Source organism: Mus caroli, chromosome 1, assembly GCF_900094665.2.
Source record: "Mus caroli chromosome 1, CAROLI_EIJ_v1.1, whole genome shotgun sequence".
Lineage (NCBI taxonomy): Eukaryota > Metazoa > Chordata > Mammalia > Rodentia > Muridae > Mus > Mus caroli.
The window spans coordinates 12601555-12617227 of NC_034570.1; the positions used below are offsets into that span (position 1 = coordinate 12601555).

A 15673-nucleotide genomic window follows, 5' to 3' on the forward strand; every position below is an offset into this window, starting at 1 on the left:
TCTTCTGCTCAATTTTCTGACGGATGGTAAAAATCTAATGCTAAAAAAATACACTTGGCAAATAGCAAAGTGTTTTGAAAGTGTTTGTCAAAATGTAAAAAATAAGGAGTTCTACTTATGTATTTAATCTTGTCATGGCCATGTATTTGGACGGGCTAAATGAAGTTTTATTTATGGCATAATTTCACAATAACTTCTCCTAAATGTCTTTTACAAACATCAGTGCATATATGTGGGATATATAATGCAAAACTATAAGTTAGTTCAGTTTTTTTTTCTTTTCTCAAAACAAATTCTGGTTGTGAAACACCTATGTATTATACCAGGGAGTCCAACTTAAAGCAAAACAAAACCATTCTTACTAAGAAGCAAAACTTTCAAATCATTTACACAGTCACATCCGATGTATTTTTCTCATAGTCAACAAGTGGACTCAAATGGTTTAAGTTACCCCACTATTTAAAGAGAAAAGTGTCTGCGATAGTTTGAAACCGCGGAATTAACTTTATTTCAGCACTGGCTGCCATCTTCATAATTTCTTTGAGTTCTTCCTTTGATACATAGCAACGGCTTTTAATCTCATTGGGATCTGGATTCGAGGTTACATCCTTCCTCAGAAACAAAATGTAATCAATTTCACGTTCACCCAAGATACCATCAGATTGGACCTTGTAGTAAATTCTTGTTAGATAACTGATTTCATTTCGATCAACCTCTTCCAAGAGTATTCCCAACTCTGCTTTTAAGCGTCTCTGTGCCGCTCGCTTCACAGCGATGGCATTGTTTTTATCCAGCTCACCTGGATTACTTAATGGATGACTACAGCAACTATTGGTGAAATGACCTGGAAAGGTAATTTTAGCATCTGATCTCTGTTGTAACAGGAGCTTATTTTCATTATTAAACAAGAAGACACTAAATGCTCCATGGATGTAATAATCCTTTGTTGATGTATTCATTCAGGTGACAACTTTTCTTGGTGTCAGCTCCAATTTTATTGCCATTTTCATCAATAAGAATATACATCTTTGCTACAAACTAAACCGATTTTTCATCAAGATGGTTGGTATTTATTTCAGGCATTATGACCTGAATGTCTGACCTGACCTAGAACACAGAGATTCCAGTTAGAGGTATTCTCGATTATTTTTAGATGCTTGTCCTATTACACATTTGCACCATGGGTTCCCAAATTTATGCCGTTACAGTGCTCCCTCTACTCCTGTATTAAGTCCTGAGCAATAGGCACTAAGTATCATCTGCCTTTGGGAGAAAGGTATAGTGTTGATTCAAAAAACTCTCACCTCAATGGAGAGAAAAGAGGACTTATTCTAGAACCAAATGAGTGACCATGGCTTGGAAACACAGATTTAGGTCACCCCATGTCCCCATGTTCCATGTTTCAACATGGAAGTAGTTTCATGAAGCTTTTTATAGTAACAGAACAAAGAAAATCGTCAGTCAAGACAGGTTTCTACATTAGTGGGATGGTTAGGTACGTTTTTTAAAAGTGGGGAAACCTGTTTTAGGCTTCAGGTGCTATTTGACAGTACTCTTAGCTTAGTGCTCGGTTGGAAAACTAATACCCTGTGCATTCCAAATGAAAGCTTGAACTCGGTGTGTTCCAGCTGAAGGTCATAAAGATGTTAGTTACACAGGAGGACAATACATTAAGGCTACTGAGAGATCTGCAAATGGCCCAGGATAAATTGGCTCTGGATTTGCAACACTGTACACTCTTCTATGTCAGTCCGTGGTAGGCAAGATACACTCCCCACCTTGGACACGATGGGGTTTTTTGTTTGTTTGTTTCTTTGTGTTTTTTTGTTTTGTTTTTTCGAGATAGGGTTTCTCTGTATAGCCCTGGCTGTCCTGGAACTTACTCTGTAGACCAGGTTGGCCTCGAACTCAGAAATCTGTCTGCCTTTGCCTGTGCTGGGATTAAAGGCGTGCGCCACCACACCCAGCTCGGACACGACGTTTTTAATGGGCAAAAATAAAAGAAAAATCTGTCAACAAAATCGAAAATTATGTGAAAAAGTTCTATTTTCTCCTATCTCAGTGGTGGAATTAAGTTAAATCATTAAATCATTCCTTTTTTTTTTTTTTTTTTTTTTTTTTTTTTTAGAAGGGGTTTTTTTTTTTTTTTTTTTTTTTTGGTTTTCCGAGATAGGGTTTCTCTGTGTAGCCCTGGCTGTCCTGGAACTCACCCTGTAGACCAGGCTGGCCTCGAACTCAGAAATGCGCCTGTCTCTGTCTCCCAAGTGCTGGGACTAAATCATTCATTCATTTTGTTAATAGCATATTATAGCATACAAAGTATTTAAACATTATAACATTAAGTATTTTAAACTACATTCCTTTTGGGCTGATATGCTACAATTACTTCTGCGAAGCTAAATCATTTTCCCAAACCATTTTTAGGACCTATAAAGTGACTTTCATGAGAACGAAGTATTTAGGCTTCTGGTCACTGTCTTTTTCACATGCCTACACACTCTGTCCTTGCACACCGTCAAAAGCCGACCAAATACTAGGAACTCGGTTGAAGCCCATCATCTTAGGCAGGGAGTTGGGGTTTTGGGTCCTTTGCTGCCTGGAACCCACCAGGTGGAGAAGGTTGCAGGCCGGCCGCATTTTCTGCGCACGCGCGGGCACCAATCCGGCCGCGTGTTCAGTTTAAGGGGCGGAGCCTCACCGCTCTTGAGGGGGCCACTGTTGAGCGGAATCGCTTTTTGGTGTCCTTGGCCGCAGCTGGGAACTGACGGCCACCTTCTCCAACTCGCAGCATGCTGTTGGGGTTGGGCGGCCGGTGGGCAGCGGGCCTATGGCCGGGCCGGACGAGGACGACGTGGTGTGTGGCCGCCGCGCTCCGAGGTTCCGGGATCGCTTCCTGGCGTGCGGCCTCGCTAGCCAAGCCAGAGCGGCTGCGGAGCGGCGGGCATCTACCGCTAGCCGAGTCTTGCAGGCCATCGGGGCGAGCGCAGGTCGGCCGTTCGTAGGCTGTGGTGACGGGGAGCGGGCGCAGCATGCGGTCTGGGAACTCCAGTGCTGAGGGGACACTCCCGGTGCGGGCCTGGGAGGAGCAGGCCTCGACCTCGGGGTCCACTGCTGCTGTCAATCCAGGGATTGATTCTCCTTACGAAGGCTGTTAAAGCACCACAAGTGGTTCTTTTTGTTGTTGTTGTTGTTTTTCAGAGACAGGATGTCCCAGTTTTGTAGACTCGCCTGTCCTGAATTCGCTATATAGACCCGGTTGCCCTCGAAATCAGAGACTCGCCTACCTATTGACTTCCCATTCTAGGATTAAAGATGTGCTTTGCTGCGCAGGGACTTATTTCTTACTCTAGAGCTAAAGGTCAGAAGGGCGCTAAGTGCTAAGAAATTGATGCAGCACGTGGAGCTAGCCTCCTAAGTTGTGTTACTTGTCCGGTTTTAGGAATTTTTTTGATTACTGAGTGAAAGGTGGGGTGTGGGTGTTATCGAACAAAGTACGTAGTATGTTAAACTATACTATAAAATGTAAGAATTTTATGGGTTTTCGAGACAGGGTTTCTTACGTGTAGTCTTGGCTAACCCGAGACTTGCTCTGTAGACCAGGCTGGCCTTGAACTCTGACATCTCCTGCCACTGCCTCCAGAGTGCTGGGATTAAAGGTGTGGCTCGGCAAGAATTTTATGTATTTTAAACTACATTGTAATACATAAGAATTTAAAAAACTTTTAAGAAATGCTGAAAGTGGTAATTGAATTATTTGTTGTTAGTTGCTTGTGGGTAGGTTTCCCTGTGTAACCCTGGCTGATCTGTCGTTGACCAGGCTGGTGCAGGCTTCAAACTCACAGATTAAAGGTGTGTGCTATAAGCCAAGGGTCTCGAGATATTGGACTCTTAATTTCAACACAAATTAGGCATACTTTTTTGCATTTTTAAATGTGAGCAATGTGAAATTCATTTTTAGATGCTAATTTTTACATACTTGGGAAACTCCTGTTTCATATAGCTTTCAAGCAGTTTTTCAAGCAAGCTTTCTTGCTAAGAGATCGAAGGCCCAGAGTATGGTAGTGGCACAGACTTTAAAAAGTCCCAGTATTAGCTCTGGAGGCTCAGACAGAGGGTCAGCATGAACTTCATGGTCAGTTGGAGGCCAACATGGACCACATTGGTGACTAGACTTGATCTTCAAGACCAAAATGGGGTACAAGGTATATGCAAGGCTTTCAGGGAGACAGCCTTAAAAATGCTAGTTATTCATGTAAGTAGTTCCTAAGTACTAACCACAGGGGTGGTAGGAGAAGCCTAGTCTGTGGAGGCTTTTGTCTTTGGGATGGGAGTTTGATCTCTGGACATCCCTGTGCATACGAACCCACCAAACAAAACAAAGCAAAACAAACCCCTCAATTTACAGTATTTTGCTAAGATTGTTTTTGCTGTTGTTTTTTGACTGGACTTGAACTCAGATTTACGTGCCTCTGCCTCCTGAATGTTGGGATCAAAGACATGTGCAGTCATGCCTTCTGTATTTTCTTAGATTATTAAAGCTAATTTAAACAAATGTTTTTGCCTATGTAGTATCTTTGTGTACATACATGTGGAGGCCATCATTGACTGTCTTCTATCTCAATCTTATTTAAGATTTTTTTTTTTTTGAGGCCAAGTCGGCCTCAGATCAGCCTGCCACTGTTTCCCAAGTGCTGAGTCAGAGGGCATGCACCACCACTGTGCAGCACGATTCTTATTTTATATGTATGGGTGTTTTGCTTTCATGTATGTGTATACATGCATACATACATACAAATGAACGAACCACATCAATCAGTGCTTATGAAGGCCCAGAAAGGGCATGGATCCCATGGGCTTGGGTTGCAGAAGGTGCTGGGACTCTGAACCTTGGTTCTCTGGAAGAGCAATGAGCCTCTCCATCCTGAAACCTGGTTTTTAAGAGATAAGATCTCTCTGACTCTGGAGTTCTCTGATTGGCTAGAGTGGCAGGCAGGAAGCCTGGGAATCCTCTAGTTATTTGAGAGAATTCTTTGCATGACATTGTAACAAGTTCTCTTTGTTATATTTAAATGAAATAAAAAACAACATTGATAAAAATAAAAATTTGTTCAAACAGCCAGTTACTCAATGGTTTCTTGTTTCAGCAGATACCTGTTTGTTGGGGACGATGTGTCCGCTGCTTACATACACAAGTTGATAAACCAGAAGATGGCAGGCTGATTTATACTGGAAACCTGGCCCGAACGATATTTGGTGAGTAGTCTGAAGTGAGATTATTTCCTTATTTTCCTTTTTCTTTTTGAGATTATAAAATAATTATACTTCTCCCTTTCCATTCCTGCCTTCAAAACTTCCTATATCCCCTCCCCTGTTATTTTCGTTCAAATTCATGGTGTCTTATCCTCAGTTATTGCATGGATATATGTATATGCATAAATATTTCTAATTATAATTTGTTGAATGGATACAGTGTTACTTGTTTGTGTTTTCAGGGCTGACCATTTTGTGATGGAAAACCAGTTGATGTGTTCTTTCCTGGGGAAGACCACCTCTCCCAGGCCCAGCTTTACTCAATTGCCTCTTTGCATGGGGTTGAGGTCTCTGGGGCTTGTCCCTGCCCCAGAGTAAACCTTTTTTAGCATATGTTAGTTAACCTTGTTTTTTGTTTGTTTGTTTTGTTTTTGTTGTTGTTGGCTTTTTTTTTTTTTTAGCATGTCTCAATTNTTTTTTTCCTTAAAGCTTTTTGAAACAGTGTAGAGGTTGAGACTTTGTTTTTAGGGTTTCAGTGATGTTTGAAGGCGGAGTTGTAGTGTGATTTGATACCTAGGCACTGAAGCTTCCCTTCCATCATTATTTGTCTTAGAATCGCCAACAGGCAAATACAACTATGTGAGTATTCTAAGAGAAGTGGAAGAAGATTGTTACAGTTTGATTTGAGCTCAGCAGCTCATGTATTTAATATATTAATAATTATCTTAATGATATATTTATAAATATAATCTATTTATATTTAATAGCCTAACTTCCCCAGCTGATGGCACTGTTTTGAGAGTTCTGGAAACCCTAAAAGAGGCCTTCCTCTTAGAAAGTGGGTCACTGGGGCTGAGTTTTGGAGGGAGGAGTATCTTGTTCCCAATTCCTCCCTTCCTTCTCTCTCTGGTTCCAGTTTGCCATGAAGGTCTTCCAGTACGTACACCTTTTGGCATGATGTTTCACCCAAGTTCATAGGGACTAAGCAACTGTAGATTGAGAGCTCAGAAATAATAAAGTTGCCTTTTCCTCCTTTTAAGTTGCCTTTCTTCAGTATTTGATCAAATGCAAAAGCTGTGACCAAAAACCTGGTAATACTTCTTTTATGTTGTTGTTTTGAGAAGGATCCTGACTATCTTGTATACCTGGTACCGCAGACCCTTTTGGTCCCTTGTCTTGGTGGAACGGGTCTCTAGTGGGCAAGGAGTCAGGGGGAATTGACAGACAGACTGGACACGAGGGAGTGTGGATCTGAATGTAACTTGTCAAATCAAGCATCAAACTTTTTATACAGAAGAAAATAGGGAAGTTGGGTGACACAACCAGCAAGGTACAGAAAGGTTACTGGATTCTTACACAAAACAGGAATGCAAACACGGAAGGACTGGTGAGAACCAACTGGGATAAAATTTAATGTTAACAACTGAGATCAAAAACAGCTCCACCTAAGGTCCACTTAATCTTAGAAGCCAGGGGCAAGGGCTTCCTGCCCTTGCCTTAGTTCCTATTCTAGTCCACCTTCCGGATAGGCCATTGTAAATACTTGTGTATGGGTGTAACTCAGCTATCTATAATTCTAAGTATCTACTCTGGTTCTTTAGGTCACAAACTTCCTTCTTTCTAGATAATGGTAAATTTCTGTGTAGGGCAGTGACTTAGCTATCCATGCCCAAGGTCGGATCAAGGTCTGCCTAGAATCTAATTTAGCTATATGTCAAAATATCAATCCTGAGCCGGGCGTGGTGGCGTACGCCTTGAATCCCAGCACTCAGGAGGCAGAGGCAGGCGGATTTCTGAGTTCAAGGCCAGCCTGGTCTACAAAGTGAGATCCAGGACAGCCCCTGCTATACAGAGAAACCCTGTCTCGAAAAACCAAAAAAAAAAAAAAAAAAAATCAATGCTTAGGAGCACTTATAATAAAGCATTATTAAGGGAAAACACACAGATCCGTTTACCAACTAAAGCAAGGACATTGGAGCATTCTTTATACAGGATGCCACGATTCCAGGAGACTAAGTTTCCATGAACTTTTCGCCTCGGGACAGCACTCAGGTTCTCGGGGTCACTACTGGAGTGCATGTAGCAACCTGGCCCTAGTTATACCTCTTTAGAATAGTTGTTTGAAGCTGGGCGTGGGGGTGCATAACTTTAGTGCAAGTGTGTATCTGAGTTGAGGCTAGCCTTGTTAGAGGACTGTCAGAGCTACATAGTGAAACTCTGTCTCCAAAAAATAAAAGTCACAGGGTGACAGGGGCCTGTAATGACATCTGGCCTCACTGGCCTCATTTTTACTTAAATGTTTCTAAATTTAACATTTAAAATGGGGGTGGCGCTGGCAGTGTAGCTCAGTGGTTAGAATACTTACTTGCCTAGGGCTTAAAGTCCTATGTTCAGTTCTGAGCATTGAGTGGAATGTTTTATATTTCCAAAATCTGTAAATAATGTTTGTTCAGTTCTTGGAATTTGTAGAAGACTTATTTATTCTTGCAGGGGATAGAGGGTTATTGTAGAGAAGGAAAAGATGGCATATTGAATAAGTTCAGTAAAGCTATTTACTGACTTTGGTCATAGTTTAGTGGAGACACTCAGAAGAACCTAGTGAAGTTATATGATTTATAAGTCCTCAGAGTTGTCCTGTATTTTAGTAACCTCAGTAGGAATGGAATCAGAAATACCTTGCAGATTGCTGTATGGCCACAGCATTTCAGTGCCTACATTTACTCATGTTGGTATAAAATGACTGTAAAATTTAACTCTGGAAATCTGTTGGTTTTCAAGTATATGGTATTACATTACAGTACACTTAAAATTTTAGCTATCTATAACTTTTTCGGAATAAGGACCAGTTATTCTACTGACTTTAGAATTGCAATTCAGTGGTTATTATCATTAGGGGTTAGAAAGTTCTTCAAAAGTCTTAATGAGTTGAAGGTTTATATAGGAAGGTTTATTGACTTGTACTGTATCCTTCCTTGACTCTTGTTCGTAAAGGAGAAAGCCAGGATTAATTTTTGTATGGATAAGCTATAATGTCTGTGGGAAGAGTATAACTGGAATATCAAAGTTCTACAATTTTGGAGCTAGGCAGAAGTTTAGTGTTTAAAAGAGTGCTGGCTGCTCTTACATAATTCTCAGTAACCACATGGAGGCTAACAAGCATCTATAACTACAATTCCATGGCATCTGACTCCTTCCTACAGACACCAGGTATACATGGGTTGCACAGACAAAACACCAACAGATAACATAATGATTTAAAAACTTTTTTGGCTGGGCAGTAATGGCACACACTTTTAATCCCAGCACTCGGGAGGCAGAGGCAGGCAGACCTCTGAGTTTGAGGCCAGCCTGGACTACAAGAGCAAGCTCTAGGACAGCCAGGTCTATACAAGAGAAACCCTGTATTGAAAAACAAAACCAAGGGCTGAAGAGATAGCTCAGCGGTTAAGAGCATGGACTGTTCTACCAGAGGTTCGGAGGTCAATACCCAGCAACCACATGATGGCTCACAACCATCTGTAGTGGAATCTGACACCCTCTTCTGGTATATCTGCAGACAGTGACAGTGTACTTACATAAAAAAACAAAAAACAAAAAACAAAAAAAAACAAAAAACAAATCTTAAAAAAAAAGAAAGAAAAACCAAAACCAAAACAAAATACAATTGTAATTGGTAGAGGAAGTTGTTCCCTGAGTCTTTGTTCTGGGTAGTAGAAGTGGAAAGTTGCTTGTCAAAGGTTGGTGCTACTTTGTACCTGGGAAGCGTTGTGATTTGGAGCATTAACTGCTCCATGGTAAACACTTGAAGGCTTCCCTCATTGTTAATGCAGTCTCAGATAATTACAGATTCCATATCTGCTATGTGTTGTACCAGGGGCACTGTGTTAGGGATACTATACTTAAAGGTAGTGTAGAGTCTTAACATTGGTAGGGAAGAAAGGATGAATAGACCACATATTTAGTGCAGTATTTCTAAGTTGTAAGTTAGATGTGAGTTCACGTTGAGGAGACAGATTGGTCTTATCGGGATACCTTTCCATTAGGCCTTCCCATAATGCCTTGTCTGATGAGTAAAGTCTGATATGAGGTGTGGAAGGAGCACATATATCCTAGGTGCAGAATACTTAGTACAAGCAGGAGGATTGTCAGACTGAAGGGATCTCTGAGCGTGTCTGGGAAAGATTCCCTACATCAGCTTAGTTTATGTGGGAAGAAGATCCACCCTAAATGTGAGTTTGCCATTCCATACGTGGGGTCCTGGGCTGGATAAAGACGAGAGAGCTCATTGAGCTTTCCTAACCGAATGGCCTGTGAATGTTGGCCACATTCCAGCAGTTCCTGATGCTGCACCTTCCTATCTGCTAGTTTCTTTCTGGTAACTGAGAACAAGAGAAATGTCTTTTCTTACAGGTCTGGGGGCTACAGTGTGACCTGGGTCACATTTCTTGAAGACTCTAGGAAGTAGTATTCTTACCCCTTAACCTGCTGGTGGCTCCTGGCTACCTTAGCATTCTTGGCTTATAATTTGCCTGTGACTGTTACTTGTTCTTCCTGTGGCAGCCTTCCCTGCATCTCTTACTTTTTGTGTCCTTATAAGGGCACTTTCATTAGATTTAGAGCCCACCTTAATCCTGCATGATCTCATTTTGTTCTTTAGATCTACAAAGATCTTATTTCCAAATAAGGACACATTATAAAATTCTTGTAGGCATCAGTTTTAGGGGACACTAACTTACTACAGTGTAACAAAAGTAATGGGGAAGGTATTTTGGAAGGGCTGAGAGAGTTACATAGGAGTCAGCATGGTCCTCAGTTATCCTGTGCATGCTGCTGTCATATCAAGCACCTGTGGGAAGAGGAGAGGCAGTAAACAACAGCCAGTAGCAGTGGATAAGAATGACGGCTTCGTTCCACTTTTGTGAACAGTAAGTTGTCAGACTTCTGTTTTTGTCAGTGTTGGGGAAAGCAGTAATACTTACTTTAATTACATGTATCTCACGAATTGAGATTTTTTGTGCTAATTTATTTAAAGGAACAGTTCCGTATTTTCCCTTGAAATGTCAAGCTTTTTGGTTTTCTCATTCCACAAACATTCATCCTTCTGATATAAGTTCAGAATATTTCTGTCAAGGATGGATGTATCTCAGACTGGCCTCAAACATGATACACTATGTTGTTTTCCTCTTTCCTTTCCTTTTCTTTCTTTTTTTAAAAAATATAGTTAGACTGTCAGTCATTTGACCCTGGTTGATCCTGGAACTTCAAAAAATATTTTAACTATTTTATAATACATACATGTGTTATTGTGTCATTATGGGAGTATGTGCACATGAATACACCTGCCCCAGAGTCAGGAGCCCTTAGGGAGTCAGTTGGATCCCTTAGGGGCTGAAAAATGCATGCAGTTGTGAGTATCTATCTCATTGTGTCTGCTGAGAACTGAGTCCTGAAAGAGCCCTACCAGCCCTGACTACTGAGTGTCCCCTGGTGTGCTTATACTAGGATGTCATGCTGTCCAGTCTCGCTGCAGACCAGCTGTACAGCAGGAACTAGTTGTGAATGCTTTCGCCCTGTGTTCTAGGATTACATGTGTGTGTGGCATCATGTACAGCTTTGTTTCAGTATTTTGAGTCATACTTCAAACTTTTCTATTTCAGATTATAAAGGGCTTCAAGGATATGGGTACCTCTGTGATTTCTTTCTTCACACTTCAATCTCTGCACTCTGGGTTTTTTCACGGCTTATGGTATAAAGGATGGATTGAATTTATACTTTTCTTTTTAAGTTTTTAAATTTGGAGGTCAAAGAGCAGCAGGTCTTTCCTATCCTTGTGTTGGTTCTTGGGTTGAAATTAGGTTGTCAGAGCTTGTACAGCAAATGCCTTAATCTGAGCCAAGGTTTTATCATTTTCTATATCCAGTTTTCCTAAACCTCACATCGTTTACTAAAAAGTTAATCTTTTTACATACTGATTTCCTTCCTCTTTTCTTACTTCCTTCTTGTCCCTTTTCTTTCCTTTCCTTCCCTTCTCCCTTCTCCTCCCTTCTCCCTTCTCCCTTTTCCCTTCCCTTCCCTTCCCTTTTCCCTTTTCCCTTCCCTTCCCTCACCTCCTCTCCCTCCTTCCTTCCTTTTTTTCTTTCTTTATTGTTTTTTCAAGACAGGGTTTTTCTGTGTAGCCCTGGTTGTTCTGGAAGTCACTCTGCAGATCAGGCTGTGATGTGTTTATAAAAAGATAAAGAGAGGGGGTATATGTTTTATGGAGGTGTAGCCAAGTACGGGGAAGGTAGGCCCATGCCGAGGCATTTCTTTACCCCCCTAAAGGACCAGCCACAGAATGGTATAGTATAGAATAGAGTTTATTAAGGGCATGGGGAGAGGAGATAAGAGGGTAGTAGAGGCAGAGAGAGAGGGGGAGAGGGAGAGGGTGAGAGGGGAGAGGAGCGGAGGGGAAGAGAAGAGAAGAGAAGGGCCATGAGCACATGGAGGGGGGAGGGAAGGGAATCGGGAGAGAGGGGGAAGGGAAGAGGAAGAGCAAGAAGAGCAAGAGAATGAGGAGAGGGGCAAGCAGCCCCTTTTATAGTGAGTCAGGTATACCTGGCTGTTGCCAGGTAACTGTGGGGTGGACCTTAGACAGAATGCTAACAGGCTGGCCTCCAACTCAGAGATCCACCTCCTGAGTGCTGGGACTTAAAGTATGTGCCACTATGCCTGGCTTACCCACTGATTTTAGATATGTCTTTATTCTCTATTAAATTTCAACATGTAATTCAATGTGGTTGGGGATTTCTATTTTGCTCTCTTTATGGATGCACCAGTGTTACATTAGTGTCTGTCTGTCTGGCTGTCTCTCTCTCTCTCTTTTGCTCTCTCTCTTTTGTGAACCTTTGCCACTCCATTTTATAGTTTATTAGATCTTAATATCTGAGAGGATTAACCCTTATCTCATTGTCTCATTGATATTTTTCCCCAAATATACTTTATAATCAACTTGTTAGACTCTTCACTGTGTATATTTTCTAAGTGTATGGTATTTAAATTATTTTGCTTGTTTTATTTTTTGAGACAAAGTCTTGATACATAGCCAAGGCTGAACTCGAACTCACAACCTTCCTGCCTTATCCTCATTCATGAATGGTCAAATTACTTGAATTCCAACTACTTAGTAACTAGCTGTATGTCATTGACAATTGCTTCATCCTCCTCCCTCCCTTTTGTGTGTGTACACTTGAATGTGTGTGCATGTGTGTGTGTATGTTTGTGAGTGTGCCCCCAGAGGCTGATACCGGGTATTTTCCTCTATTGCTCTTGTTCTTTCTTCATTTTGTTGCTGTTACATGGTGCTCAGGCCAAAAGCGACTTAGAGGGGGTAATAGATTTTTTTCAGCTTATGTGCTGCAGTGCATCATTGAACTGAGAGTTAGGGTAGGAACTCAAGCAAGACCTGGAAGGAGAAACCTTGGAGGAATGCTGCTTGCTGGCTCGCTCACTCGCTCACAGACTCGGGCTTAGCTAGGTTTCTTTTATAACCCAGGACACCTGACTTGAATGGTGCCACCAAAGTGGACTGGGCCCTTCTCTATCAAGTAATAATCAAGACAATCCCTTCTAGACATGTCCACAGGCTGTCAACCAAGACTGCTGTCTCTTGGGACTAGACTGTGCTAAGGTCAAAGCTAATTACAACAGATCATTACTTTATTTTCTGAGACAGAAACTCCCATTGAACTTGGAGAATTTGGGGTTGGTTTTGTTTTGAGAGACAGGTTTTCCCTGTTTCCTAGCTGTCCTGGAACTCCATCTGTACTGGGCTTGACCTCAAGAGATCTGCCTGGCTCTAGCTCCTGAGTGCTGGGATTAAAGGCATGTGCCATCATGCCCAGTTTGGAGATCATCATTTTGGTTAGACTGGCTGACTAGCAAGCTGTGGGAATCTGCCGGTCTTTGCCTCCCCAACTCTGGAGTTACAGGTTTGTGCTTCCATGCTCAGTTTTGTTGTGGGTGCAAGAGATCTGAGCTCAGGGTCTCATGCTTGGACAGCAAGCACTTCACCTCCTGAGCCATCTCTCCAGCCTTCTGTGGTTTGGGAGACAGGTCCTCATTCTGTACTCAGGCTGGCCTTACATTTCATTGTTTAGCCCTTACCTCTGTACACTGGGATTACAAGGACAAGCCACTTAGCTTCTCTTGTTCTCACGTTTTCATTTTAAAATGTTGGTGGTACTCGGGATCAACCTAGGGCAGTAAGCATGTTGAGCAAATATACCCTATGGAGTACTTCATATACTTTTGTCTGTCCTTCTCTTTTCTGGCTTTTCCAGAAGCAGTCTTACCATATAGTCTATGATGGCCTCAAAATTGTAATCCTCCTGCCTCACCAATTCTCATATTCTACATGGAGCAAGGATAACAATTATATACCTCTCTTAGGGCATTTTCTATATATTTTATGAGTGGAGTAAGTGAACTGCTTAAGACATAAGGTAGAACCAGGCACGTAAGAAGCGCTTACATCTTGCTGCTATTGTGGGTAGAATGATTATTCTATTGGCTTTGTTGTCGTTGTGACCAAGCACTTAAAACTACATTATAGAGGAAAGATGCATTCTGACTCATAGTTTTCCAAGGGTTGGCCATGGCTGCTCGGCCTCATAGCCTTGCACAGGGCATCAGGTTGGTAGGGTATATGGCAGAGAAGCTTCCTCACTTCATGGTATAGGAGGAAGAGACAGAAGGGCCAGGTGAGGCCGTTTCCACCAACCAACCTGAATGTCATAGCCAAGTTCCACCTCCTAAAGTTTCTAAAATTTCCCAAAATTATGCTACCATCTAGGGACATGAAACTCGAGGACATTTTGATTTCAAACTGTAACTGCTATAGGAAGCAAAGGTTGGAGGAATTAATAGAATAGACTGTTTTATAAAATTTAAAGTTATTAATTCTCTTATAATTTTTTTCCCTTTAGGTGTGAAATGTTTCTCTTATTCTACAAGTGTTTTCAGCCTTGCATTCTTGCCGTACCTTCTCTCACAAAATAATGTGATGTTTGGAAGTCTGCCTTTGCAAGTCTTATTTTACGGCGTCATGGGAAGCTTCACGGTGATCACGCCCACACTGCTTCACTTTCTTACAAAAGGCTATGTCATTCGGTTGTATCATGAAGCCACAAGTGACACTTACAGAGCTGTCACTTACAATGTTATGCTTTCGGAAACCAGCACAGTGTTTCACCAAGACGACGTGACAATTCCAGAGAGCGCACATATATTCACCAGCTTTTATGCTAAAACAAAATCACTATTAGTTAATCCAGCACTCTTTTTAAACCCTGAAGACTATAACCATCTAATGGGTTATGACAAACCGTTCACTTTTGATATGGAAGAAGTCAATGAAAAGAAACTGCATGAGGGTGAAAAATGAACCTGGTCTTCATTTGTGCTTAAATGCCATGTATTTTCAGGGTATAATAAGATTGCCTTTATTTTGTTATTGTTAGTGAATGATTGTAGTAACAAAACAAACAAAAAAGTATAAGGGCTGAGGACACAGCAATTGGCACTGTGTTTGCTGATGTGAGGCCCTAGGATTGGCCTTCATAGAGCAGGATGCTTTTGTACACTTAGAATCCCAGCACATGGGCCAGCGAGGTAGGAAGATTAGAAATCTGAGGTCATCCTTGGTAATGTAGTAGGTTTGAGCTTATCCTGGACCTTGTCTTAAAAACAGAAGTTGAAACTATCAAGCAGAATTTCTGAAAAATTTTTACATGACAGTGTTCCTATGTAATAAAGTATGTTTAATTAAGAATAAAATGTAGATGGTCATGTATATTCTGGTATATGTATGGCTACATTTATTTACATATATTTTGTTTTTAGACAGAATCTTACTATGTAGACCAGTCTGGCCTTGAATTCATAGAAATCTATCTGCTTCTGTGTGTGCCACCACATCTGAGCCATGTATGGCGGCGGTACATCAGAACCGGAGCGGAGGCTCAGTGGTTAAGAGCACTGGCTGCTCTTCCAGAAGTCCTGAGTTCAGTTCCCAGCAACCACATGGTGGCTCACAACATGAGGGGATGTGATGGCCTCTTCTTGTGTGTGGATGTATATGCAGGAGAGCATTCATACATTAAATAAATAAAGGATTAAGGTCTTAAATAAATTAAGGCCTGCCACCATGACCCAGTATGTGTGTGCTTGATTGTTTGGTTTTGGGTTTTTGTTTGTTTTGTTTTTAGTTTTTTTTAATTATTACAATTTTATGAGTGTTTTGTTTGCCTCCACAAGCCAGAAAGAGGAGTTCGACCACCTTGACCCAGAGTTACAGAGCATTGTAAGCTGATATGTGGGTATCCAGAACCAAACCCTGGTCCCCCATAAGAGCAGTGAGTGCTTTCTAACTGAACCATTTCAGCCC

General features: G+C 41.5%; 1 protein-coding gene and 1 pseudogene across 2 annotated transcripts; one reads left to right on the forward strand and one right to left on the reverse strand.

The window, feature by feature from the left end:
- Positions 1-394: 394 nt before the first annotated feature.
- Positions 395-1132, reverse strand: LOC110305173 (annotated as a pseudogene).
- A 1540-nt stretch (positions 1133-2672) lies between these two features.
- On the forward strand, positions 2673-15434 carry Tmem70 (transmembrane protein 70). Of its 2 annotated transcripts, none has more exons than XM_021162685.1 (3): positions 2673-2987; positions 5145-5253; positions 14214-15434. In XM_021162685.1, the coding sequence occupies exons 1-3, from the start codon at positions 2790-2792 to the stop codon at positions 14669-14671; spliced, it is 765 nt and encodes a 254-aa protein (XP_021018344.1). In that variant the 5' UTR covers positions 2673-2789; the 3' UTR covers positions 14672-15434. The 2 variants fall into 2 exon arrangements, with proteins under 2 accessions (XP_021018344.1, XP_021018353.1); XM_021162694.1 differs by having other exon boundaries at positions 5148-5253.
- Positions 15435-15673: the final 239 nt, after the last annotated feature.

Excerpts from the sequence above, each read along its gene's own strand:
- Tmem70 (XM_021162685.1), top strand. The coding sequence starts at position 2,790 with ATGCTGTTGGGGTTGGGCGGCCGGTGGGCAGCGGGCCTATGGCCGGGC. Across the intron at positions 2,988-5,144 it reads GGCCATCGGGGCGAGCGCAG|CAGATACCTGTTTGTTGGGG; the intron begins GTCGGCCGTTCG and ends TTCTTGTTTCAG. Across the intron at positions 5,254-14,213 it reads CCTGGCCCGAACGATATTTG|GTGTGAAATGTTTCTCTTAT; the intron begins GTGAGTAGTCTG and ends TTTTCCCTTTAG.